The sequence below is a fragment of the Oncorhynchus mykiss genome, chromosome 7, assembly GCF_013265735.2.
Source record: "Oncorhynchus mykiss isolate Arlee chromosome 7, USDA_OmykA_1.1, whole genome shotgun sequence".
NCBI classification, from domain to species: domain Eukaryota; kingdom Metazoa; phylum Chordata; class Actinopteri; order Salmoniformes; family Salmonidae; genus Oncorhynchus; species Oncorhynchus mykiss.
The window spans coordinates 64416773-64443709 of NC_048571.1; the positions used below are offsets into that span (position 1 = coordinate 64416773).

General features: G+C 41.5%; 1 protein-coding gene across 2 annotated transcripts in view; it reads left to right on the top strand.

The window, feature by feature from the left end:
• LOC110528232 (SAP domain-containing ribonucleoprotein) overlaps window positions 1–18147 on the top strand; it is a 66563-nt gene extending 48416 nt beyond the window's left edge. For both annotated transcript variants that reach the window (XM_021610108.2, XM_021610107.2), the window contains exons 10-11: window positions 15982–16068; window positions 17807–18147. In XM_021610108.2, coding sequence (XP_021465783.1) covers window positions 15982–16068; window positions 17807–17848 — 129 coding nt within the window. In that variant the 3' untranslated portion in view covers window positions 17849–18147. The remainder of the gene's footprint in view (window positions 1–15981; window positions 16069–17806) is intronic.
• Window positions 18148–26937: the final 8790 nt, after the last annotated feature.

A 26937-nucleotide genomic window follows, 5' to 3' on the forward strand; every position in this document is an offset into this window, starting at 1 on the left:
TGCACTCGTCCTCTTTTAGTACGAGACACAGCCTCATTCAATTCAAGGTGGTTCACCGTATCCACTGGTCGGGGGCCAAACTTGGAAGAATATTCTCTGATTTTGATCCTACCTGTGTCAGATGTAAAGTGGAACCAGCCACACTGTTGCATATGTTTTGGGGCTGTCATAAACTGTCAGGTTTCTGGGAATTAATATTTAAATGTTTCTCTGATATATATGACACTGTTATAGATCCGTCTCCCCTTACAGCCCTTTTTGGAGTACTGCCCATGGGTACCCCCCTATCAAGAATCCAGTCGGACACTGTTGCTTATACAACTCTTAGCTAGACGGCTAATACTACAGAACTGGAAGATGGCAGCTCCCCCATCTTATAAATATTGGGTGAGAGATGTGTTGTGCTCTCTGAAACTAGAAAAAAATCAATTCAATTCACGTGGGAACCCCAAACTGTTTGAGGCTTGGGCTCCATTCCGGTCTTACTTTAAACAGTCCATCCTCTGATGGCATTCCAATTAAAACTACAATAAGTCTGTATTTGACCCCCCTGTGACTAAAGGGTTGGAGGAGCTTCTCTCTGTGTTTTTGCTGGGGGGGCATTAAGGTCCATGTGCTTATTGATTGTGACCCGCGGATGCCTTGTTCATCTTGCCCGGGCAGAGACTGAAGTGTGAGCTTGTTTTTCCCAGTTATTTTTACATTTTGTTCACGCCTACATGAATAATCATTTAATTTTTTTTATTTTAAAGCATTGTAAACTTTTTTTTTGTCCAGTGGATGGTTGGTCTGTGGCCATGACTGTCTGTGAGTGGTTGCATTTCTCCACCCTTATCCCATGACTGTTTACAGGAACAATGGTGAGGTGCTTGCTCTGTCCCTGTACTATAGATTGCCCTTTAACCTCTGTAGCCTTCTGCCCGGTGTGTTTAACTTGTCTAAAGTACGGTATCTTTAAAGCTATTTTTTTATTTGTATTTTTATTTGTATTTTTTTTCTAGTTGAGTATATTATTTATATTGGTGTGTGTGTGTGTGTGTGTGTGTGTGTGTGTAAAACTTAATAAACAGATTTGAAAAAAAATATTTAAAAAAACACTTCAGACGGGCCTGGACACGTCTGGCACTGCAGGATTTGAGTCCCTGGCGGCGTAGTGTGTTACTGATGGTAGGCTTTATTACTTTGGTCCCAGCTCTCTGCAGGTCATTCACTAGGTCCCCCCGTGTGGTTCTGGGATTTTTGCTCACTGTTCTTGTGATCATTTTGACCCCACGGGGTGAGATCTTGCGTGGAGCCCCAGATCGAGGGAGATTATCAGTGTATCAGTATGTCTTCCATTTCCTAATAATTGCTCCCACAGTTTATTTCTTCAAACCAAGCTGCTTACCTATTGCAGATTCAGTCTTCCCAGCCTGGTGCAGGTCTACAATTTTGTTTCTGGTGTCCTTTGACAGCTCTTTGGTCTTGGCCATAGTGGAGTTTGGAGTGTGATTGTTTGAGGTTGTGGACAGGTGTCTTTTATACTGATAACAGGTGCCATTAATACAGGTAACGAGTGGAGGACAGAGGAGCCTCTTAAATAAGAAGTTACAGGTCTGTGAGAGACAGAAATATTGCTTGTTTGTAGGTGACCAAATACTTATTTTCCACCATAATTTGCAAATAAATTCATTAGAAATCCTACAAATCCTAAAAATTTTCTCTCATTTTGTCTGTCACAGTTGAAGTGTACCCATGATGAAAATTACAGGCCTCTCATCTTTAAGTGGGAGAACTTGCACAATTGGTGGCTGACTAAATACTTTTTTGCCCCACTGTATACGTTTAATATATAAGGTAGCTAGTTTCACAACTGTTTTCCATAATGTGTTATGTTTTGTAGTATTGTTTTTTATGTGTGCTGGTCTGTTTTCAGTGACACTCCCTCCCTAACAGAATATCATTGAGCTTTCACCTTTGGTCTTTGGGGTAGGATTTGTTCTCTGTACTGTCAAGATTAGCTTTGACAATCTGCAGTTGTGCTTTCAGGTCAAGTGAGAACTGTTCTTTGCGACAGAGCTTGTAGAGAGGCCCTGCAAGTTTTAGGAATGGGGGTGGAAAGGGCTGAGCACATTTTCACGTTTGTATGTCTTTGTTTTTTATAGCTCCTCCCCCTGAATGATTTGTGGGTAATGGTGTATCATTCCTATTTTCTCTGCCAAGTCCATCTTACATAGGACATGCTTTTTTTGGTAAACTTTCAGCTGTTAGTGCTTCTCACAATTGTAGGTTAATTAGACTGAACTAAATTGAATAGTTTTAGTTTTTCTTTAGATATCCATGAAATTTATATTAGATTTACAGATACTGTATATTATACAGCCTTATCTACAGTGAGCTCTAAAAGTATTGGGACAGTGACAATTTTTTGCTACTTTTTTTGGGGCCTTTTAAATTATAAATGACGGAGGTTAAAGTGCAGACTGTCAATTTTTATTTGATGGTAATTAGAGGACTTTTTGTAAATCGTCCCCCCATTTTAGGGGACCAAATTATTGGGACAAATTCACTTGTGTATTGAAGTAGTAAAACATTGTAAATAAGAATAGAATGTTTCTAAACACCTACATTAATGTGGATGGTACCATGATTACGGGTAATCCTGAATGAATTGTGAATAATGATGCGTGAGAAAGGTGCACTCACAAATCATACCCCAAAATGCTAACCTCCACTGTTATTGTAATGGTGAGAAGTTAGCATGTCTTGGGGGTATGATGTGTATTTCTGTAACTTTCTCACTCAATCATTATTCAGAATGGTCTGTAATCATGGTAAAATCCATTTCCATCCAAAGTGCTAGAGTACAGTGCAAAAACAAAACGATTGTCACTGTCCCAACACCGAGCTTAACGTTGATTAAAAGATAACAATATTGTTTTTATACAGAAGCTTAGAACATTTCATTCTAAAGATAGCTATGTTCTATGCGTCTTTTCCATTTCTGGTTAACTTGTTCAAAGCATACCTAATTACCTAGGACTATTTAGTTCTCACAGTTATCCTCATACTCCTGAATGTGGCTAGTTAAGTCATACAAACCATATCTATCCTTACTTAGAAGCAACTATATTTGGCTAATTCTGACATCATATACACGTTTCAAAATCTCTCTTCTTTGAACTTAAAATCATTAGTGAGCATAAAATCACAAGTCTGAACTTGAGACTAAGTTTTTTTATTTATTTATTTATAAACCTCCTGCTTTGGGCTAGAAGTGACCATGTGTAGTTCATATGCATAATCTATGAGAAGAATTACTGTCATGCCTCAATTAGCCACGAAATCCCTGGTCTGAAAGCAAATGTTTTTCTAGAAGCTGTCCCAATACAGTTTTCCCCGACGTGTGCCAGCCCCCTAGCAATTCGAGTTCTAGCCAATGAGCTTCAGCCCCTTGCCATTTGAGTGACAGCTAGCAAGATGCACGCACACAGCAGAGCAAGGGCAATGATGTGGTGCATGTATCTGCACTTACATTGCCTTCAGAAGGTATTCATACCCCTTGGCTTATTCTACATTTTGTTGTTACAGCCTGAATTCAAAATGGATTACATATATTTATTTTCTCTCCCATCCAAACACAATACCCAGGGTTCACACAAGGTGCTTAAAGTACTTGAATTTGACACTCTGAAATTCAAGTTCTGGAATACCTTAAATCAGACATTTGCTCAAGTTGGTACTTGAAAAGTACTTGAATTAAAATAAGGGCAACAGAAAATTAGGAAATTATTTATTAGAACAATTTATTGGTCTTAAAATTAATTTCCAGGCAGACTACTGAGTTTCATTTCCTCTGGTTGCCAGGCGAGCTCGCTCATTCTACCCACATGGGCACTCAGCCAGGCAGCTACAGAACTGACTGACTAGGCGCCACCAAACGTCACATCGATGGCTAAAATGCAGGGGAAATGTAGATTTAATCATGCCTGGCAGGATATTTATGTTTATGAATGGGTTTTGCCAGACCCAAACAGGGATGTAGTGGAGGGTAAACGCCGCTTACTCACCTTTTTTTATTTAGTTAATTATCGTTTACCCACTTATTGCGTTCCCAGTGTTGATCAACGCTCAGAAGGCTTCTTGATCTGAGTTTTAATTGCGTCTACCTCAGCGAACGAGTGGAATCATGAGTGATTTAATGTATGCCCAATGTTCGTCCGCTCCCCAGGATTTGCCTTGTTAGCAGCACATTCATTCACCACTCTGTCCAACGGGAAAATCCGCCCACGACATAGGCCGAGAGGTGAAACAAACTACCTCAGCCCAGACCTACAGTGGCAAGTGGCAGAGACACCGCTGACAGTGAGAATATTGTAAACATCCCTTGACCCCTGCCGTGTCAACAGACCCCCGCCCCCCCCCCCCCCCCCCCCCCCAAATAAAAACCTCCTGCCTTTCAGAGAATCAGTGTACAACTGGTAAATAGTCACTGATATTTCAGGTGTCTAGCTAGTTGGTAGCTCAAGGGCTCTGGCTATCAGCCAGGTAGCTAGCTTCATCCTTAGCCAGCTAGTTATAGCTAACATTTGAACTGAGCCTGACCTAAGCAGGAGCAGTTGACTGAAATTAAGCTTTACAGAGAGTAGTGAGACAGTGGTGAGTCAGGCTGCAATGAAGGAAGCAAAGGAGATAGACAGAGAGAGGAAGCATTGAAGCAAGCAGGGAGAGAGGTTAGTAGTACAGTGGTTCCCAAACTTGGGGTCCGGGACCCATGTTGGGTCGCCTAAAATGTAAATAGAGTCCCCTGAGAGAATCTTTAATCGTATCAAACACATTAATAACTTGTTTATCTTCAAATGGGTATAGAAGGTGCTTTTACACTGTCAGAATTCACTTTCATGTTATTATGTGGGGCCCAACATTTTGTGAAATATAAAGTCAATTTAAATATCAAGTACACCGAACAAAAATAAACATTTTACTGAGTTACAGTTCATATAAGGAAATAAGTCAATATCATCAGTACTGACTTACCACTCATGTATGTAGTAAATAAGTAGTGAAACACATATTATTGAGTAGAACTTGTAAGGTAGTGATAAATAGTAAGTTAGGATTTTTCATGCGGATGTGGCGGTATTCTGCCTTCTGGTGGCGACTAGAAAGAATTGCGTAATAGGAACTATTACAAATTCATGGTCCTTGAAAGTAAATATTAGTGCTTTAAAAAGTACTTAAGTACTTGAATTTTACTTGCCACGATCTGTATGAACCCTGAATATCCCATAATGACGATGTGAAAACAGGTTCCACATTTTTTTAAATGAAATACATACGTCTAATTTACATAAGTATTCACACCCGTTTGCTATGACACTCCATATTGAGCTAAAGTGCATCCAATTTCCTTTGATCATCCTTGAGATGTCACTACAACTTGATTGGAGTCCACTGGTGGGCAATTCAATTGTTTGGACATGATTTAGAAAATTAACACACCTGTCTATTTAAGGCCCCACAGTTGAGTGCATGTCAGAGCAAAAACCAAGGTATGAGGTTGAAGGAATTGTCCAATGAGCTTTGAGACGGGATTATGTCGAGGCACAGATCTGGGGAAGGGTAGCAAAACATTTCCGCAGCATTGAAGGTCCTCGAGAACACAGTGGCCTTCATCATTCTTAAATGGAAGAAGTTTGGAATCACCAAGATTTTTGCTAGAGCTGGCCTCCCAGCAAAACTGAGCAATCGGGGGAGAAGGGCCTTGGTCAGTGAGGTGACCAAGAACCTGATGGTCACGCTGCATAGTTCCTCTGTGGAGATGGGTGCCAGATGAAAGCCACTCTTCAGTAAAAGGCACGACAGCCCGCTTGGAGTTTGCCAAAAGGCCCCTAAAGGACTCTCAGACCATGAGAATCAATATTCTCTGGTCTAATGAAACCAAGATTGAACTCTTTGGCCTGAATGCTAAGCGTCACGTCTGGAGGAAACCTGGCAGGGACATTGGAGACTAGTCAGGATCAAGAAAAAGATGAACAAAACAAAGTACAGAGAGATCCTTGATGAAAACCTGCTCCAGAGTGCTCAAGACCTCAGGTTCACCTTCCAACAGGACAACGACCATAAGCGCACAGCCTAGACAATGCAGGACTGTTTTCGGGACAAGTCTCAATGATCTTGAGTGGCCCAGCCAGAGCCCGGACTTGAACCCGATCTAACATCTCTGGAGAGACCCGAAAATAGCTGTGCAGCGACGCTCCCCATCCAACTTGACCGAGCTTGAGAGGATCTGCAGAGAAGAATGGAAGAAACTCCCCATATACAGGTGTGCCGAAGTTGTAGTGTCATACCCAAAAAGATTCAAGGCTGTAATCACTTCAAAAGGTGCTTCAACAAAGTACTGAGTAAAGGGTTTGAAAACTTATGTATGTAAATTCAGTTTCTTTTTATGAGTTTGCAAAAAATTCTAAACCTGTTTTTGCTTTGTCAGTATGGGTATTGTGTGTAGATTGAGGGGGGGGACAATTCTTAATCAATTTTCTAACAAGGCTGTAATGTAACGCAATGTGGAAAAATTCAAGGGGTCTGAATACTTTCCGAATGCACTGTAGCTAGCAGTATTTTTGGAACATCAAATGGCGTTATCGAATCAATACATATGCGGTGAACAAATATCAACGCAACATGCAACAATTTCAAAGATTTTACTGAGTTCATATAAGGAAATCGGTCAATTTGAAATAAATTAATTTGGCCCTAATCTATGTATTTCACATGACTGGGAATACAGATATGCATGTGTTGGTCATAGGAATAGGAATGTTGTACTACTCCTCTTGCTGGATACAGGCGGGAACTGGAACATGCTGTCGTACACATCAACCCAGAGCATTCCAAACATGCTCAATAGGTGACATGTCTCGTGGGTATGCAGGCCATGCAAGTACTAGGACCTTTTCATTGTGTACAGATCCTTGCGACATGGGGCCGTGCGTTACCATGTTGAAACATGAGGTGATGGCGGCGGATGAATGGCACGACAATGGGCCTCAGAATCTCATCACGTTATCTCTGTGCATTCAAATTGCCATCGATAAAATGCAATTGTGTTCGCTGTCCGTAGCTTATGCCTGCCCATACCATAACCCCATGGGGCACTCTGCTCACAACGTTGACATCAGCAAACCGCTCGCCCACACAACGCCATCTGCCCAGTACAGTTGAAACGGGATCATCCTTGAAGAGCACACTATTCCAGCATGCCTGTGGCCATCGAAGGTGAGCATTTGATTGTGCAAACCCAGTTTCATCAACTGTCCGGGTGGCTGGTCTCCGACCCGGATGTGAAGGTCCTGGGCTGGCGTGGTTACACGTGGCCTATGGTTGTGAGGCCGGTTGGATATACTGCCACATTTTTTCAAACGATGCTTATGGTAGAGAAATGTACATTCAATTCTCTAGCAATAGCTATGGTGGACATTCCTGCAGTCAGCATGCCAGTTGCACGCTTCATCAACTTGAGACATCTGTGGCTTTGTTGTGTGACAAAACTGCACATTTTAGAGTAGCCGGTTATTGTCCCTAGCACAAGGTGCACCTGTATGATCATGCTGTTTCATCAGCTTCTTGATATGCCACACTTGTCAGGTTGATGAATTATCTTGGCAAAGGAGAAATGCTCACTAACAAGGATGTTAACAAATCATGTAATTTGCAGTATAAATGTTTATGATTGCTTTGTTTCAGCCACAGTTACAAGGATGACATGCTATACCCTGGGTTGACCTGAACAGAATTAAGAAAAATATTGTGAAGAAAACGAGCCGCGTAACACGCACTTGAATGCACCCATGACTCATTCTATGTGCACCAAAATTACAATGTTTGTTTGAAGGGCCTTTTGAAAGCCTAAGATCATATTTTATAACTTAGCTAGCCATGTTATCAATAGAATAAGCTGTAAAATTTTGCCCACCTGACCCAGATTGTGATGTATGTAATGTTTCTGGATTGCGTAAACAACAACAGTAATTGTGTGATGGTGGGGATGCAGGGCTGTGTTCCAAACAAACTGCAAGTGTGCTTGCCTCAATTCCTCAATGGAAAATCTTGGAGAGCTAAAAAAAACACCTTATAGTTGAAGGCTCTTTCCTTGAGTCATAAAAGTGCATTGAAATGACTTAGGAACTGTGCACAGTTTGGAGAGGTGTGGCCTCTTGGAGACACCAGTTAGACCTCTCACACAAACCTTTGTAATATTTTTTTCTTATCTTGCACCTACTCCAATGTAAATTAATATTCTTATGTTACTGAATGTATTCAGATTTCGTTATTGACAAATGCTGTGTAGGTACAGTCAATGTAAAATAGACAATCAGCAGTGCAATGTTTGGATTCAGTCTGGCGTCAGTTGAACTGTTGTCCTCACCTTTTGGTATGATAATTTCCCAGTAATCAAGTCTTTCATTTGCTACCATGGTCATGCATATGCTTTTTATAGTTCTGTTAGAAACATTTCAATTTGGCCTTTTCCATATAGGCTAATTTCCATGAGTGTAAGGGGCTATGGAACTGTTTTCTGCATTACCATATCGTGCATAATTTAATTTGAATTTAAGGTAAGCAAATTAATTTATCATTCCTGAGAATACATTTGTGAAGAACTGAATCCCCGGCTTTGGCCAGCTCTAGGGAGAGTCTGGGTTGTTCCATTTCCCAATGATGGAAACCACTGTGCTCCTGGAAACTTTGAACACTAGAAATAGTTTTATACCTTTCCTCAGATATATGCCTCATTACATTTCTATCCTGGAGGTCTATGGACAATTCCTTGGTATAATTTCTGCTCTGACGTGCATTGTCAACTGTGGAACCTTTTATATAGACAAGTGTTTCTTTTTTAAATCATGTCCAAACAATTGAATTGGCCAAAGGTGGACGCCAATCAATTTGTAGTGACATCTCAAGGATGATCAAAGGAAATTGGATGCACCTGAGCTCAATTTGGAGTGTCATAGCAAAGGGGTGTGAATACTTGTGATTTCTGCATTTCTAAACATGTTTTGACTTTGTCGTTATGGGGTATTGTGTGTAGGTGGGTGAGAGAAAAAAAATCTATTTAATCCATTTTGAATTCAGGCTGTAACACAAAATGTGGAATAAATCAAGGGGTATGAATTATTTCTGAAGGCACTGTAGACAAGGCATTTGTCTACTCATCTGAAGGACCATCATTTACATGGGATTTTTAAGGAGAAGTGGGCTTGGCCAGACTCAGCTCTATGTGCATTTGAATCTGGAATGATAATACCCTTTTCCCCCACATAGTGTATGGAACCACACACACTCAAATGTACACACACACTTTTGTAAAGAAGTATAGAGGGCCATCTGTCCTATCTGGCCATACAGATCTGGGGAAACAATAAAGGCTCCTTGACATGTCACAATTTCATCTCCCACAGAATTTTGGATGTCATCCCTGTCTTTCACAAAGGGAACTACAGAGATGATCGTCAACTCTGTCAGCCTCTATTAATCAGAAATAGTGATGTCTGAACTTTTGTATTTTAGTGTTTCTGTGGGCATGGTTGTTATTGGTGGATAAAGTGACTTTATACTAAAAGAGTATTATACCCGTCTTCTAGCCTCTGACCGATTCCTTTCCCCCCCCCCCACTTCTTTGCATTTAGCTTAACTGTTGTAGTCTCTGAGTTTTTACTCATTAGTCTGAATAATAACTGTCACTAATTCAAGCTGTTCTAGAATGGCTTTGTGAATAGAGAGGGAGGATAGAGAAGCTTGGGGGGGGGCACAAAAAAATAACACTGCAGCCAGAGAAATGAACTTGATGATCTCAAGGGGGTGAAGGGGGGGATCGCCGTTCCCTGCTCCTGACAATCAAAATTAGATTGGCCAGCACTATGTCAACACTGGCCTCTGCTTAAGGCATGACAGGGGCAGGGGGGACAACCCCCCCGCCCCTCACACAGTTTTTGAGAGTTTGCCATGTGAACTATGGAGACCCCACAGAGCCTTTCACTGACTGCAGGCCTTAAAGAAATGCACAACCATTTTCATAAGCCAACCCCTTCCCTCTACACAATATTTTGACAAACTTATCCTCTCAGTCCATGATTGTGTTCTTTAGTAGTATTTTGTGAAAATGTTATGTCAAGTAACTGGAAAGGAAAAGTCAATGTGCAAGCAAATATTCGTTTTTTTATTCTCCAATCTATGGTAAAGACGAAATAAACTAATTTCTATGAATAATTGTGTGTGGCTGTACATCCACAATCCTGATTTTGAGAATTGCATGTGTAATACCACTATTTTGGACATAACTTGAATGGTAAATCAAGTGGCAACTTAAATTGTCAGTATATTAGGCTATGTAGAGAAATTTGGCATCTCGGTGACATACTCTTTAGTCTGGGTTTCGGCACCAAAATGTAGCTTTTATATATTTCTGCTTCTAATCTTTGCCTTGTAATCTTCACTTGAAACCACAGTGCACAGAATTGTAATTGCAATGACATGCAGTTGAATTAAGCAAAGCAGTATATGCAGCCTATGTCCATCAGCCACAAATGTAAACTTCAGAAAATTATGGAACTTTGACCAACTTTAAATTTTCTTATTTCAACAATTCTGGTGGTAGAGCAACCTCCTTCGTATCTGTCTTCAAAAGCAATTATTCACCACCTTTGTTGGTCTTTTAAGCTACGCAGCAAATTCTCCAGGGTTAAATCAACACAGACAGTGTTACATTTAAGGCTGTGGCTGAAGATCCAACTTTTTCCAGACTTTTTTTTTCTATATATGCGGATCACATTCTGCGCGTGTTTCTTTACCTCTACTTTACGCACACATTTTTGTGGTCTCCTTTCACATTTCTCACTGTCGATTTGTGAATGATAATTCAAGTTTTACTGGTGAAATGTCCATGCAGCATCTGCATATTAGCCATTTGATCTCAATCAGTTTCATGGGAATATGCATTTAGATCTTGAGTTAAACAGTGTTTTGAACTAGTCTACAGTGTTGTTTTGAATGATGTACAGTGAGTGAATTTCAGAGCAGATGACGTTAACATCTATGTATGTAGCATAGCCCTTCTCAAACCCTGGTCCGTGGACCGGCACCAGTCCGTGGAGGAATGCTTGTCAGTGCCCGGAATATTTGTCTTGACTAAATTCTTTCCCTAGGCCTACTTAACTATGCATGCTGCAGTAAACAAATTGTGTTGCCATGATGAAATATAGCACACCAAACACACACACAAGCTAGCCCTGCTGTGCAGCCTGCACGCTCTTGCTCTCCCTTTTAGTTAATCATGGCCTGCTCTAAACGAAAGCAACTAGATTAGTATTTTAATGTGAAAGAAGGCAAATTTCTTAGGTCCTCTGAGGCAAAAAAAGTATCATCCATTCACTTGATAGTACTTTCCATGCTACATCAAGTTTGGATTTGTTTCAAATAACAGCTGCCTGCCAAAACCAGTCTGTGTGATGTCAGACTTGCCTCCGCAACATGCTATGAAGCCATCAAATGTGCAGACATTTAGAAACAAAGCATCCACATCTCAAGGTTAAACGAACGAGGTGAGCTGACCAACCAATCAAAAATGCTGTACAATATTTTCACAGACAACGAGAGTTTACTGAAGGCTTCATACGTACTCTCTCATAACATTTCCAAGTGCCAGGCTTCTTTCACTATAGTTGAAAAGTTGGTCATGCCCTCAGTTGTGATTGCTTGCCGAGAGATTTTGGGCCCAATTGCTGCTACAAAGATCAGTGAAATACCACTTTTCAATGACAATGTCACGTGTAGAATCCAGGATATGGCAGATGATATTGAATCACAGGTTTTAGACCGAGCACACGCATCAAATTGCTTTGCAATCCGATTAGAATTTGATGAGACAGACATTTCAAATGCAGCCCAACTTCTTGTATATTAACTCAACAAAAAAATAAACGTCCTTTCACGGTAAACTGCGTTTATTTTCAGCAAACATAACGTGTAAATATTTGTATGAACATAACAAGATTCAACATCTGAGACATAAAGTTCCACAGACATGTGACTAACAGAAATGGAATAATGTGTCCCGGAACAAAGGGAGGTGGGGGGTCAAAATCAAAAGTAACAGTCAGTATCTGGTGTGGCCACCAGCTGTATTGAGTACTGCAGTCCATCTCCTCCTCATGGATTGCAACTCATGCCACCTTGCAGCATGCCTAAGGCACGTTCACACAGATGAGCAAGGACCCTGGGTATATTTCTTTTGGTGTTTTTCAGAGTCAGTAGAATGGACTCTTTAGTGTCCTAAGTTTTCATAACTGTGATCTTAGTTGCCTACCGTCTGTAAGATGTTAGTGTCTTAACGACCATTCCACAGGTGCATGTTCATTTAATTGTTTATGGTTCATTGAACAAGCATGGGACAAGCAACGGTGTTTAAACCCTTTACAATGAAGATCTGTGAAGTTATTTTGGATTATCTTTGAAAGACAGGGTCCTGAAAAAGGGACTTTTCTTTTTTTGCTGAGTTTAGTTGCCACTTTCCGGAAAAAGCTGGGCGTCCGGAGAGACCAAGTGTGGATAGAGGCATTTTCGATATGTTCCCCCCTATTCTCAACTCTGGCTGACGAGGGGGATGTGGACATTGATGGGGTCACATCTGAGCCAAACTCTGATCAAATTTGAGGATTTCTTCCCCTCACAATCTTATATCCACTCGGGAAAGCGATGGATGAGTAATCCGTTCACCAACACTGAAGAGACTCAGCTTGTCACCGGTTCTTTAGGATAAACTATTGGAGCTGTCCTGTGACCAAGGCATACACGCTTGTTTTAATGAGATACGCCTTTCCACATTCTGGCTGTTCCGCAACTCAGCGAGATGGGAGTGAAGACGTTAATCCCTTTTCATTCCACATACTTATGTGAGACCAGCTTTTCCTCTCTTGCTGCAACAAAATTAAAATATCCCAGCAGACTGGCTGTTAAACACTGAGAGTATCCCTCCTCCTTCCCTCCGAGGTTTGACAAGTGTCCAAGAGACGGGCACACCCATCTCAAATTGATTAGGTGAGTCAAACATGTTTATAAACTCTTATATTTTTTAAATAGTGTATATATTGAAAGAATGCAAGATTATTTGTTTATAAAAATTGAATTGTGGTTACATTGTGTATAATTACTAAACATTTTTTTTTTAAATTGTTTTGTCATTGAGACTGTCAGCCTCTGAAGACAGCCCATACAGAAGGACGGATACAGACAGCCCCTGAAGAAAGCACAGAGAGACTTCCCATGAGTACAAGACAGACCGACAAACCATGAAGGCAGCCAAGTATATACAATGTTCGTTAATTTAGTGTAAAGTAAAAATAATTGCAATAAAATTGGTGTTTATAAACATGCAATTGTCAATTTATTTTTTACCAAAGTAGTAAAAAAGGCCATGCTTTGCTGGTCCTTTGCACAAAAAAAGTTTGAGAAAGGCTGGCATAGCCTACCTGTGTACTTTGCTGAGTGGTGCATGTTGTTGAGTTTTGGCCACGTGCGAGACAAATGCAGTGGTGTTTTTGTCTTACAGTAACCTAATACTATGCCATTATATTAGATTTGGTTATGTAGAATACTATCATTATGTGATCTTACAGACATTGATTCAGTTTTGATCCAACTTTATGAAATGAGCAGCATTCGCTAGAGCAGAGTGTGCGTAAAGTAGAAAATAAACACATATGCAGAAGGAAAAAAGGTTTGAGAAAAGTCGGATCTGCCGCCATTGCGTAAATTTAACACTGGTCAAGTGTCTATACTTTTCACTTTTAAGATAACACATTACTTAGTGTGAAGCCTTATTTGCATATTTCCTATATATGTTAATACATTTTTGTATTATTTAACGCGATACAACAAGTATTTAGGAAGGCCTTAAATCATGGTTTTCAGGCCTGCAAGTCACATTATGATGGCTTGCAAGTGATATGTAATTCCTATTGGAATCCAGCCAGGGTGGGGATATCCAACATTTTGAATTTATATTCACCTGCAACCTGCATTCAGAATAACTGCCAGGTTGGGAAGACTAAGATATGAGACTACCTAAACCATCTAACCTGGAACAACCATTTCAGTAACAGGTGCGATAAGAGATTGAACTACAGTGCATTCGAAAAGTATTCAGACCCCTTGACTTTTTCCTCATTTTACGTTACAGGCTTATTCTAAAAATGGATTCAATATGATTTTTTTCATCAATCTATACACAATACCCCATAATAGCGAAGCAAAAAATGGTGTTTAGAAATGTTTGCAAATGTATAAATGTTTTAAACATCACATTTACATAAGTATTCAGACCCTTTACTCAGTACTTTGTTGAAGCACCTTTGGCAGCAATTACAGCCTTGAGTCTTCTTGGGTATGCCTTTTGGCAAACTCCAAGTGGGCTGTCATGTGCATTTTACTGAGTGGCTTTCGTCTGGCCACTCTACCATAAAGGCAAAGGCTTGATTGGTGGAGTGCAGCAGAGATGGTTATCTTTCTGGAAGGTTCTTCCATCTCCACAGAGGCACTCTAGAGCTCTGTCAGAGTGACAATTGGGTTCTTGGTCACCTCCTTGAGCAAGGCCCTTCTCCCCCGATAGCTCAGTTTGGCCTGGGGCCAGCTCTAGGAAGAGTCTTGGTGGTTCCAAACTTCTTCCATTTAAGAATGATGTAGTCCACTGTGTTCTTGGGGACCTTCAAAGCTGCAGAAATGTTTTGGTACCCTTCCCCAGATCTGTGCCTCGACACAATCCTGTCTCGGAGCTCTACGAACAATTCCTTCGACCTCATGGCTTGGTTTTTGCTCTGACATGCACTGTCAACCTGTGGGACCAGGTGTATGTCTTTCCAAATCATATCCAATCAATTGAGTTTACCACAGGTGGACTCCAATGAAGTTGTAGAAACATCTCAAGGATGATCAATGGAAACAAAATGCACCTGAGCTCTATTTCGAGTCTCAAAGCAAAGGGTCTGAATACTTGGGTAAATACATTTTTTATATATATACATTTGCAAACATTTCTAAAACACTGTTTTCGCTTTGTCATTATGGAGTATTGTGTGTAGATTGATGGGAAAAAATATTGAATCAATTTTAGAATAAGGCTGTAATGTAACAAAATGTGGAAACAGTCAAGGGGTCTGAATACTTTCCAAATGCACTGTAGTTTAGAAAATGTATGTTTATATTTGAGTAACATACAATTAATTAATCAAACCGTGTACATGCAAAAACAGATATTGAAACAAACAATTCAAAAAATCTACCTGCAATAGAGCATGAGGAAATATGATTGGTGTGGTTTTGGTTTAATACTGGTTATTTTACACTGAGTGTTAATTTTTAACAACTGAATCAACACTAGAAATGTTACACAGAAAATCAACACAAGGTAACACTGGCCAATTTGCTGTGTGGTATTGTTGCAGAACAAAGATCATGAACTTCCTTAATTCCGTATATGCAAATTCTTAAATCCATGATAGTGAGTGTGCAAGTGCACACTTTTTGTAGAAGGGTGGAGAATATCTGGATACAGCCTAAAGCTGGACCATCACTGTTGCAGCTGTATGGGGCATCCCACTCAGCCCCTCCTGCTCCTCACTTTGGTTTCCGGGATGGAGATTGGGATGGAGCCGACCTCTGGGGTTGTGTTTTTGGAGGTTTGACCAGTGACCTGGAATCTGTCAGTTTGTTCTAGTTGGCAATCTCTTGCCAGAACGCAGTGTGTGAGGAAAGCTTGCTGTGTCCTCGCATAACCTTTTAAAATTATTCACCAGGCCACCAGATTTTCAGCCTTTTAATCTTAGAAATTCATACTGAGAATTTGGGGGTATTTTTCTCCACCCTTATTCAGTGTAATGTCATTTGTTTGTTGCTTTTTCGAAACACCATTTGGAAATCTCCTCATCCTTGACTGTTGTGTTGCAGGTTGAAGTTGACGAGAAACTGAAAAAGAGGAAGGAGAGGTTTGGGATTCTCACCGCTGCTGCTGCAGTTGGGGCTGAAGATAGTGAGGTACAAAAGGTTTTGTTTTCATGTTCCTGGGCTATGACCTGTTGTTGCCAAAAGAGAGCTGGTCGGACCGACTTTCAAGTGATCAAACACTGCTGTGAGAAGCATTCAAAATAAGTGAACGGAATGTTCACATTGTTGTGTGTTGGGGAGGGGGGTATTAGAATGTTTTGTAAGTCGCTATTAGAATGTTCTAGAACAGAAAGAACGAAGAATTACCTAGTTCTGAAGGAACTGTAATTGGGAAATACCTCAATATTTAGCCAGTGCTTCAAAGAGAATCAAAGTCAAACATTTAATTAATATTGTGAAGCTATTTTGAGTCAATAAATGTGAAAATCTGTTAGGCAAATGTATTGTCAGTCTATTCTTGTTCTGAGAAATTTAGGCTATTCCATACGATAAATTGCCAAGAAACTGAAGATCTTGTACAACGCTATGTACTACGCCCTTCATAGAACAACGCAAACGGTCTCTAACCAGAATAGAAAGAGTGGGAGGCCCCAGTGCACAACTGAGCAAGAGGACAAGTACATTAGAGTGTCTAGTTTGAGAAACAAATGCCTCACAAGTCCTCAACTGGCAGATTCATTAAATAGTACCCGCAAAACACCCGTCTCAACGTCAACAGTGAAGAGGCAACTCCCGGATGCTGACCTTCTAGGCAGAGTTCCTCTGTCCAGTGTTTGTGTTATTTTGCCCATCTTAATCTTTTATTTTTATTGGCGAGTCTGAGAAATTGCTTTTTCTTTGCAACTCTGCCTAGAAGACCAGCATCCCAGAGTCGCCTCTTCACTATTGAATCTGCCAGTTGAGGACTTGTGAGGCATTTGTTTCTCAAACTAGACACTCTAATGTACTTGTCCACTTGCTCAGTTGTGCACCTGGGCCTCCCACTCTTTCTATTCTGGTTAGAGACCGTTTGCGCTGTCCTGTGAAGGGAGTAGTACACAGCATTGTACGAGATCTTCAATTTCTTGGCAATTTCTTGCATGGAATAGCCTTAATTTCTTAGAAAAAGAATAGACTGACGCGTTTCAGAAGAAAGTTATTTGTTTCTAGCCATTTTGAGACTGCAATCGAACCCAAAAATGCTTATGCTCCAGATACTCAACTAGTCTAAAGGCCAGTTTTATTGCTTCTTTAATCAGGACAACAGTTTTCAGCTGTGCTAACATAATTGAAAAATGATTTCTAATGATCAATTAGCCTTTTAAAATTATAAACTTGGATTATCTAACACAACGTGCCATTGGAACACAGGCGTGATAGTTGCTGATAATGGGCCTATGTAGATATTCCATTAAAAATCAGCCGTTTCCAGCTACAATAGTCATTTACAACATTAACAATGTCTACACGGTGTTTCTGATCAATTTTATGTGATTTCAATGGACAGAAAATATGCTTTTCTTATAAAAACAAGGACATTTGAACTGTAGTGTATGTAAGGATGATGCTTGCAGTTCTAATGTTGCAGGTATCAGGCCTGGTAGTCTTCATACTGACTTGATACTCTGATGTAATGTTTGTTTCCTCACCACCACTCATCATTCAAATAATAATTCACCAATTTTAAGAAAGATCTATATATTATTGTTACACATGCATATACCACAAATAGAAGTCCTAATTCTGTGGAGTCACGATTTCTGTATATGCTCTTCTGTATACATTTGGCACACATGACAACATTTATGTAGAATGTTCCTTACATGTTCGTTTTTTCCCCCCATTTCAGGTAAAGAAGAGGAAACGCGCAGAGCGATTTGGAAATAATTGATTCGACAATTTTTAAATTTTTTTTACATGTCATTGTATTTTTTAAACTTGTAACTCTTGTTTTACAGTGGTAAAATAACAACCTATGCTGTTTAGTAAGAACAAATATTTACAGTATGTAAAAGTTTGGACATTAAAGATCTTTTACAATTTCCCACAAGTGTCCTAATAACCCTTGAGTAAACTTGTCCTATAGCTGTTGGGAAATAAGGTAATGTAGAGTCTGGATAGACTTTCCTATCAGGGCTTAATCCTTAAGAGTTGTTTGACGCATAATAAACAAACCCCTATCAAAATCAATCTGTTTTAAACTGGAGATATCAGAATTTTTGTTTGGGCTGCGTCTCAATCCACCACATCTGCCTATGTCATCCTTCAGCATCTGCGGTAGAAAGTGGAAGATCGCAGCACTGTTTGTCAGTCCAAGGAGACATCCCAAAAATCTCGTCTTAGGAACTCCACCAGGGGAGGGATGGTGTATGTTCTCTGCTCTAGGGGAGAAGCGGCTGACGTGCCCTGGTAGGGATTTGGGTGTGACCCAGCCCCGTTGGATAATGGCTAAGAAACCTTAGCTAAACCTGGCAATAGTCCCCTGCGAACCAGGTGGTAGGGTACCACTGCTCCTGGTTTGTGACATTTCTCACTCAATGGACATGCTGTAACAAGTGTGGAGGCACTAAGGTACTGTTCAGTTGGGAATTTTTATATCAAATATCTTCAATAGTTTGCCAGTTTAGATTCCTGGCTGCACACTTATTAAGCTAACTTCATAACAAGAAATGCACAAATCATCTTGAATTAACTTAATTGTGCTACACACATTTCAGACACTTTGGGATGATTTAGACATAGCATTTCAAACATTCTATATTGACTTGGCATTGTTTTTTGGACAGAAATGCTGGTTGGCATTTGGTGGCGGGAGCCAGGTAAACAAAACCAAAGCATGGATTGGTCACTGCTTGTCCAAAGACTACTTACAGTATAAACAGTTCATAATTAGACTGTTTATAAATATGTAATATGTTTTTGGGACTTATTGGACTTCCAACAAAATGTTCTTACTACATTTCACTGTATAATTTAAAATTGAACTCTTACTTAATTGTTTTATTTTTTATTTCATCTTTATTTAACCAGGTAGGCCAGTTAAGAACAAGTTCTCATTTACAACTGCGACCTGGCCAAGATAAAGTAAAGCTGTGCAACAAAAACAACAACAGAGTTACACATAAATAAACGTACAGTCAATAACACAATAGAAAATAAAAATATCTATGTACAGTGTGTGCAAATGCAGACGAGTAGGGAGGTAAGCAATAAATAGGCCATAGAGGCGAAATAATTACAGTTTAGCATTAATACTGGAGTGATAGATGTGCAGATGATGTTCAAGTAGAGATATTGGGGTGCAAAAGAGCAAGAGAGTAAATAATAATATGGGGATGAGGTAGTTGGGTGTGCTATTTACAGATTGGCTGTGTACAGGCACAGTGATCGGTAAGCTGCTCTGACAGCTGATGCTTAAAGTTAGTGAGGGAGATGTAAGACTCCAGCTAAAGAGATTTTTGCAATTCGTTCCAGTCATTGGCAGCAGAGAACTGGAAGGAAAGGCGGCCAAAGGAAGTGTTGGCTTTGGGGATGACCAGTGCATTATACATGCTGGAGCGCTTGTTACGGGTGGATGTTGCTATGGTGACCAGTGAGCTGAGATAAGGCAGGGCTTTACCTAGCAAAGACTTCTAGATTACCTGGAGCCAGTGGGTTTGGCGACGGATATGTAGTGAGGGCCAGCCAACAAGAGCATACACGTCGCAATGGTGGGTAGGATATGGAGCTTTGGTGACAAAACAGATGGCACTGTGATAGACAACATCCAGTTTTCTGAGTAGAGTGTTGGGGGCTATTTTACTAGCATTTAAAAGCAGTTGGAGGCCACGGAAGCAGGACTGCTGTATGGCATTGAATGCTTGTTTCGATGTTTGTTAGCACAGTGTCCAAAGAACGGCCAGATGTATACAGAATGGTGTCGTCTGAGTAGAGGTGGATCAGAGAATCACCAGCAGCAAGAGCGACATCATTCATATATACAGAGAAAAGAGTTGGCCTTGATAATTTAACCCTGTGGCACCCCCATAGACTGCCAGAGGTCTGGACAACAGGCCCTCCGATTTGACACACTGAACTCTGTCTGAGAAGTAGTTAGTGAAGCAGGTGATGCAGTCATTTGAGAAGCCAAGGCTATTGAGTCTGCCGATTTAAGAATGCGGTGATTGACAGAGTCAAAAGCCTTGGCCAGGTCGATGAAGACGGCTGCACAGTACTGTCTTTTATCCATGGCGGTTATGATATTGTTTAGGACCTTGAGCGTGGCTGAGGTGCACCCATGACCAGCTTGGAAACTAGATTGCATAGTGGAGAAGGTACGGTGGGTTCGAATTGGTCGGTGATCTGTTTATTAACTTGGCTTTCGAAGATTTTAGAATGGCAGGGCAGGATGGATATAGGTCTATAACAGTTTGGGTCTAGAGTGTCTCCCCCTTTGAAGCGGAGGATAACCACGGCAGCTTTCCAATCTTTGGGGATCTCAGACGATACAAAAGAAAGGTTGAATAGGCTCGTAATAGGGGTTGCAACAATTTTGGCGGATAATTGTAGAAAGAGAGGGTCCAGATTGTCCAGCCCAGCTGATTTATAGGGATCCAGATTTTGCAGCTCTTTCAGAACATCAACTGTCTGGATTTGGGTTAAGGAGAAGTGTGTGGGGGGGGGGGGGGGGGGGGGGGGGGGGGTTGGGCAAGTTGCTGCAGGGGGTGCTGAGATGTTGGCCAGGGTAGGGGTAGCCAGGTGGAAGACATGGCCAGCCGTCGAAAAATGCTTATTGAAATGATCGATTATCGTAGATTTATCGGTGGTGACAATGTTTTCTATCCTCAGTGCAGGAGGAGGTGCTCTTATTCTCCATGGACTTTACAGAGTTCCAAAGCTTTTTAGAATTAGTGCTACAGGATGCAAATTTCTGTTAGGAAAGCTATGGCTAGCTTTTTCAAACTGACTATACAGTGGGGCAAAAAAGTATTTAGTCAGCCACCAATTGTGCAAGTTCTCCCACTTAAAAAGATGAGAGGCCTGTAATTTTCATCATAGGTACACTTCAACTATGACAGACAAAATGAGAAAACAATATCCAGAAAATCACATTGTAGGATTTTGAATGAATTTATTTGCAAATTATGGTGGAAAATAAGTATTTGGTCAATAACAAGTTTATCTCAATACTTTGTTATATACAGTGCCTTGCGAAAGTATTCGGCCCCCTTGAACTTTGCGACCTTTTGCCACATTTCAGGCTTCAAACATAAAGATATAAAACTGTATTTTTTTGTGAAGAATCAACAACAAGTGGGACACAATCATGAAGTGGAACGACATTTATTGGATATTTCAAACTTTTTTAACAAATCAAAATTGGGCGTGCAAAAATATTCAGCCCCCTTAAGTTAATACTTTGTAGCGCCACCTTTTGCTGCGATTACAACTGTAAGTCGCTTGGGGTATGTCTCTATCAGTTTTGCACATCGAGAGACTGAAATTTTTTCCCATTCCTCCTTGCAAAACAGCTCGAGGTCAGTGAGGTTGGATGGAGAGCATTTGTGAACAGCAGTTTTCAGTTCTTTCCACAGATTCTCGATTGGATTCAGGTCTGGACTTTGACTTGGCCATTCTAACACCTGGATATGTTTATTTTTGAACCATTCCATTGTAGATTTTGCTTTATGTTTTGGATCATTGTCTTGTTGGAAGACAAATCTCCGTCCCAGGCTCAGGTCTTTTGCAGACTCCATCAGGTTTTCTTCCAGAATGGTCCTGTATTTGGCTCCATCCATCTTCCCATCAATTTTAACCATCTTCCCTGTCCCTGCTGAAGAAAAGCAGGCCCAAACCATGATGCTGCCACCACCATGTTTGACAGTGGGGATGGTGTGTTCAGCTGTGTTGCTTTTACGCCAAACATAGCGTTTTGCATTGTTGCCAAAAAGTTCAATTTTGGATTCATCTGACCAGAGCACCTTCTTCCACATGTTTGGTGTGTCTCCCAGGTGGCTTGTGGCAAACTTTACACGACACTTTTTATGGATATCTTTAAGAAATGACTTTCTTCTTGCCACTCTTCCATAAAGGCCAGATTTGTGCAATATATGACTGATTGTTGTCCTATGGACAGAGTCTCCCACCTCAGCTGTAGATCTCTGCAGTTCATCCAGAGTGATCATGGGCCTCTTGGCTGCATCTCTGATCAGTCTTCTCCTTGTATGAGCTGAAAGTTTAGAGGGACGGCCAGGTCTTGGTAGATTTGCAGTGGTCTGATACTCCTTCCATTTCAATATTATCGCTTGCACAGTGCTCCTTGGGATGTTTAAAGCTTGGGAAATCTTTTTGTATCCAAATCCGGCTTTAAACTTCTTTACAACAGTATCTCGGACCTGCCTGGTGTGTTCCTTGTTCTTCATGATGCTCTCTGCGCTTTTAACGGACCTCTGAGACTATCACAGTGCAGGTGCATTTATACGGAGACTTGATTACACACAGGTGGATTGTATTTATCATCATTAGTCATTTAGGTCAACATTGGATCATTCAGAGATGCTCCCTGAACTTCTGGAGAGAGTTTGCTGCACTGAAAGTAAAGGGGCTGAATAATTTTGCACGCCCAATTCTTCAGTTTTTGATTTGTTAAAAAAGTTTGAAATATCCAATAAATGTCGTTCCACTTCATGATTGTGTCCCACTTGTTGTTGATTCTTCACAAAAACATACAGTTTTATATCTTTATGTTTGAAGCCTGAAATGTGGCAAAAGGTCGCAAAGTTCAAGGGGGCCGAATACTTTCGCAAGGCACTGTACCCTTTGTTGGCAATGACAGAGGTCAAACGTTTTCTGTAAGTCTTCACAAGGTTTTCACACACTGTTGCTGGTATTTTGGCCCATTCCTCCATGCAGATCTATTCTAGAGCAGTGATGTTTTGGGGCTGTTGCTGGGCAACACGGACTTTCAACTCCCTCCAAAGATTTTCTATGGGGTTGAGATCTGGAGACTGGCTAGGCCACTCCAGGACCTTGAAATGCTTCTTACGAAGCCACTCCTTTGTTGCCCGGGCGGTGTGTTTGGGATCATTGTCATGCTGAAAGACCCAGCCAAGTTTCATCTTCAATGCCCTTGCTGATGGAAGGAGGTTTTCACTCAAAATCGCACGATACATGGCCCCATTCATTCTTTCCTTTACACGGATCAGTCGTCCTGGTCCCTTTGCAGAAAAACAGCCCCAAAGCATGATGTTTCCACCCCCATGCTTCACAGTAGGTATGGTGTTCTTTGGATGCAACTCAGCATTCTTTGTCCTCCAAACACGACGAGTTGAGTTTTTACCAAAAAGTTATATTTTGGTTTCATCTGACCATATGACATTCTCCCAATCTTCTTCTGGATCATCCAAATGCTCTCTAGCAAACTTCAGACGGGCCTGGACATGTACTGGCTTAAGCAGGGGGACACGTCTGACACTGCAGGATTTGAGTCCCTGGTGGCGTAGTGTGTTACTGATGGTAGGCTTTGTTACTTTGGTCCCAGCTCTCTGCAGGTCATTCACTAGGTCCCCCCGTGTGGTTCTGGGATTTTTGCTCACCGTTCTTGTGATCATTTTGACCCCACAGGGTGAGATCTTGCGTGGAGCCCCAGATCGAGGGGGCTAATAATTGCTCCCACAGTTGATTTCTTCAAACCAAGCTGCTTACCTATTGCAGATTCAGTCTTCCCAGCCTGGTGCAGGTCTACAATTTTGTTTCTGGTGTCCTTTGACAGCTCTTTGGTCTTGGCCATAGTGGAGTTTGGAGTGTGACTGTTTGAGGTTGTGGACAGGTGTCTTTTATACTGATAACAAGTTCAAACAGGTGCCATTAATGCAGATAACGAGTGGAGGACAGAAGTGCCTCTTAAAGAAGAAGTTACAGGTCTGTGAGCGCCAGAAATATTGCTTGTTTGTAGGTGACCAAATACTTATTTTCCACCATAATTTGCAAATAAATTCATTAAAAATCCTACAATGTGATTTTCAGGATTTTTTTTCTCATTTTGTCTCATAGTTGAAGTGTACCTATGAGGAAAATTACAGGCCTCTCATCTTTTTAAGTGGTAGAACTTGCACAATTGGTGGCTGACTAAATACTTTTTTGCCCCACTGTATATATTGGTTCCGGACTTCCCTGAAAAGTTGCATATCGCGGTGGCTATTTGATGCTAATGCAGAATGCCACAGGATGTTTTTGTGCTGGTCAAGGGCAGTCAAGTCTGGGGTGACCCAGGGGCTATATCTGTTCTTAGTTCTACATTTTTTGAATGGGGCATGCTTATTTAAGATGGACAGGAAAGCACTTTTGAAAAGCAACCAGGCATCCTCTACTGACAGGATGAGGTCAATATCCTTCCATGATACCCGGGCCAGGTCGATTAGAAAGGCCTGCTCGCTGAAGTGTTTTAGGGAGCGTTTGATAGTGATGATGGGTGGTCGTTTGACCACGGACCCATTACGCACGCAGGCAATGAGGCAGTGATCGCTGAGATCCTGGTTGAAGACAGCAGAGGTGTATTTAGAGGGCAAGTTGGTCAGGATGACATCTAAGAGGGTGCCCATGGTTACGGATTTAGGGTTGTACCTGGTAGGTTCCTTGATAATTTGTGTGAGATTGAGGGCATCTAGCTTAGATTGTAGGACGGCCGGGGTGTTAAGCATGTCCCAGTTTAGGTCACCTAACAGTACGAAGATATATGGGGGTCGATCAATTCACATATGGTGTCCAGGGCACAGCTGGGAGTTGAAGGGGATCTATAACAAGCGGCAATGGTGAGAGACTTGTTTCTGGAAAGGTGGATTTTTAAAAGTAGAAGCTGAAATTGTTTTTGCACAGACCTGGATAGTATGACAGAACTCTGCAGGCTATCTCTGCAGTAGATTGCAACTCCGCCCCCTTTGGCAGTTCTATTTTGTCGGAAAATGTTATAGTTAGGGATGGAAATTTCAGGATTTTTGGTGGCCTTCCTAAGCCAGGATTTAGACACGGCTAGGACATCCGGGTTGGCGGAGGGTGCTAAAGTAGTGAATAAAACAAACTTAGGGAGGAGGCTTCTAATGTTAACTTGCACGAAACCAATGCTTTTAGGGTACAGAAGTCAACAAATGAGAGCGCCTGGGGAATGGGAATGATGCTGGGGGCTGCAGGGGTTAACCTCTATATCACCAGAGGAACAGAGGAGGAGTAGGATAAGACTACGCTAAAAGCTAAAAGAACTGATTCGCCAGTGCGTTCGGAACAGAGAGTAAAAGGAGCAGATTTCTGGGCGCGGAAGAATAGATTCAAGGCATAATGTACAGACAACGGAATGGTAGGATGTGAGTATAGTGGAGGAATCCTAGGCATTGAGTGATGATGAGAGGTTTTTTCTCTAGAGGCACCATTTAAGCCAGGTGAGGTCACCGCATGTGTGGGAGTTGGAACAAAAGGACTAGCTAAGCCATATTGAGCAGGGCTGGAGGCTCTACAGTGAAATAAGACAAAAATCACTAACCAAAACAGCAATAGACAAGGCATATTGACATTAGGGAGAGGCATGTGTAGCCGAGTGATCATAGGGTCTAGTGAGTAGCTAGGCGAGCTGGAGGCACGGCGATTCAGACAGCTAGCAGGCCGGGGCTAGCAGGCTAGCTGATGGGCCTCGGGGGGGACATCGCAACGGGAGAGCCTGTTGAAACCCCCTCGGATGGTTACGTTGGCAAACCAGTTGTGAAGGATCGTCGGGGCTCAGCAAATGGTCCAGCCCAGTTGGCAAAAGAGGTATTGAAGCCAAGGACTTGTCTGATGGATCTTTTCGGCTAGCCGGGAGATGGGCCTAGCTCGAAGCTAGCTGGTGTTTGCTTCGGGACAGAAACCCCCTCGGACGGTTACGTCGGCAGACTAGTCGTGATGGATCGGCGGGGCTCCATGTCGGTAGCAAAGGTTCCAGGCCAATTGGCAAAAGAGGTAATTGAAGCCCAGGAATTGTCTGATGGATCTCTTGGGCTAGCCGGGAGATGGGCCTAGCTCGAAGCTAGCTCCAGGCTTACTGGTGCTTGCTTCGGGACAGAGACGTTAGCCAGGAGTATCCACTCGGATAGCAGCTAGCTAGCTGCGATGATCCGGAGTAAAGGTTCAGAGCTTGCAGTAGGAACGCTCTGGGTTGATATCGCGCTGTGCAGACTGGGAGGAATTGACCAGGCTGAGGCTGGCAGATGTCCGAGTTAACGGTGATGACTGCTAGCAGTGGCTAACTGGCTAGTAGCTAGTTAGCTGGCTAGCCTCTGAAGGGGGTTCCAGTTCTAAAATATAAAAAATAGCAGATCCATACCACATTGGGGGAGGTGGGTTGCAGGAGAGTATGTTCAGGACGGGACAAGACAAACATAACAGACAACCGACTGCTACGCCATCTTGGATTGCTTAACTTCAGCTGAAAGTCTTCTAAACCATATGGTATAACAACAGCATTACCTACTATCACCACTACTACTTATTTTTCATGTTTAAACAATTTAACCAAAACACGTGATTATTGCCTGAGACAGTCATTTGGGAGGGAGGCAATTATCACTTGAAGTTGAAGCTTTCCTGAAATGGGTGAACAAGTGTGATTTTTCCTAAACCAACCTCCCTCTCTGAACACTGGTCCATTATTGAGCCGTACACTAAAGTGTTACTAATTACTGTGTCCAACAATCAGTCCTATTGAATGCTTCCCCCAATTTACCTTCCCTGGACCTTTGTTCACTTTATGGCTATTGCTGCAATCATACACTTCCCAAACCCTTTCTTGGGAGTTTTGTAACATTCATAAAAAATGTATTTTCCCCTCGTACATTTCAACAGGTATTTTATAGTTCAAATCAACAGATTATATAGTTAAAATCAACAGAATCAACAGAGGCTCTTGGTTCTCACCACCTTCCATAGACTTACACAGGAATTATGATGACTTCCGGAAGACATCCTCCAACCTATCAG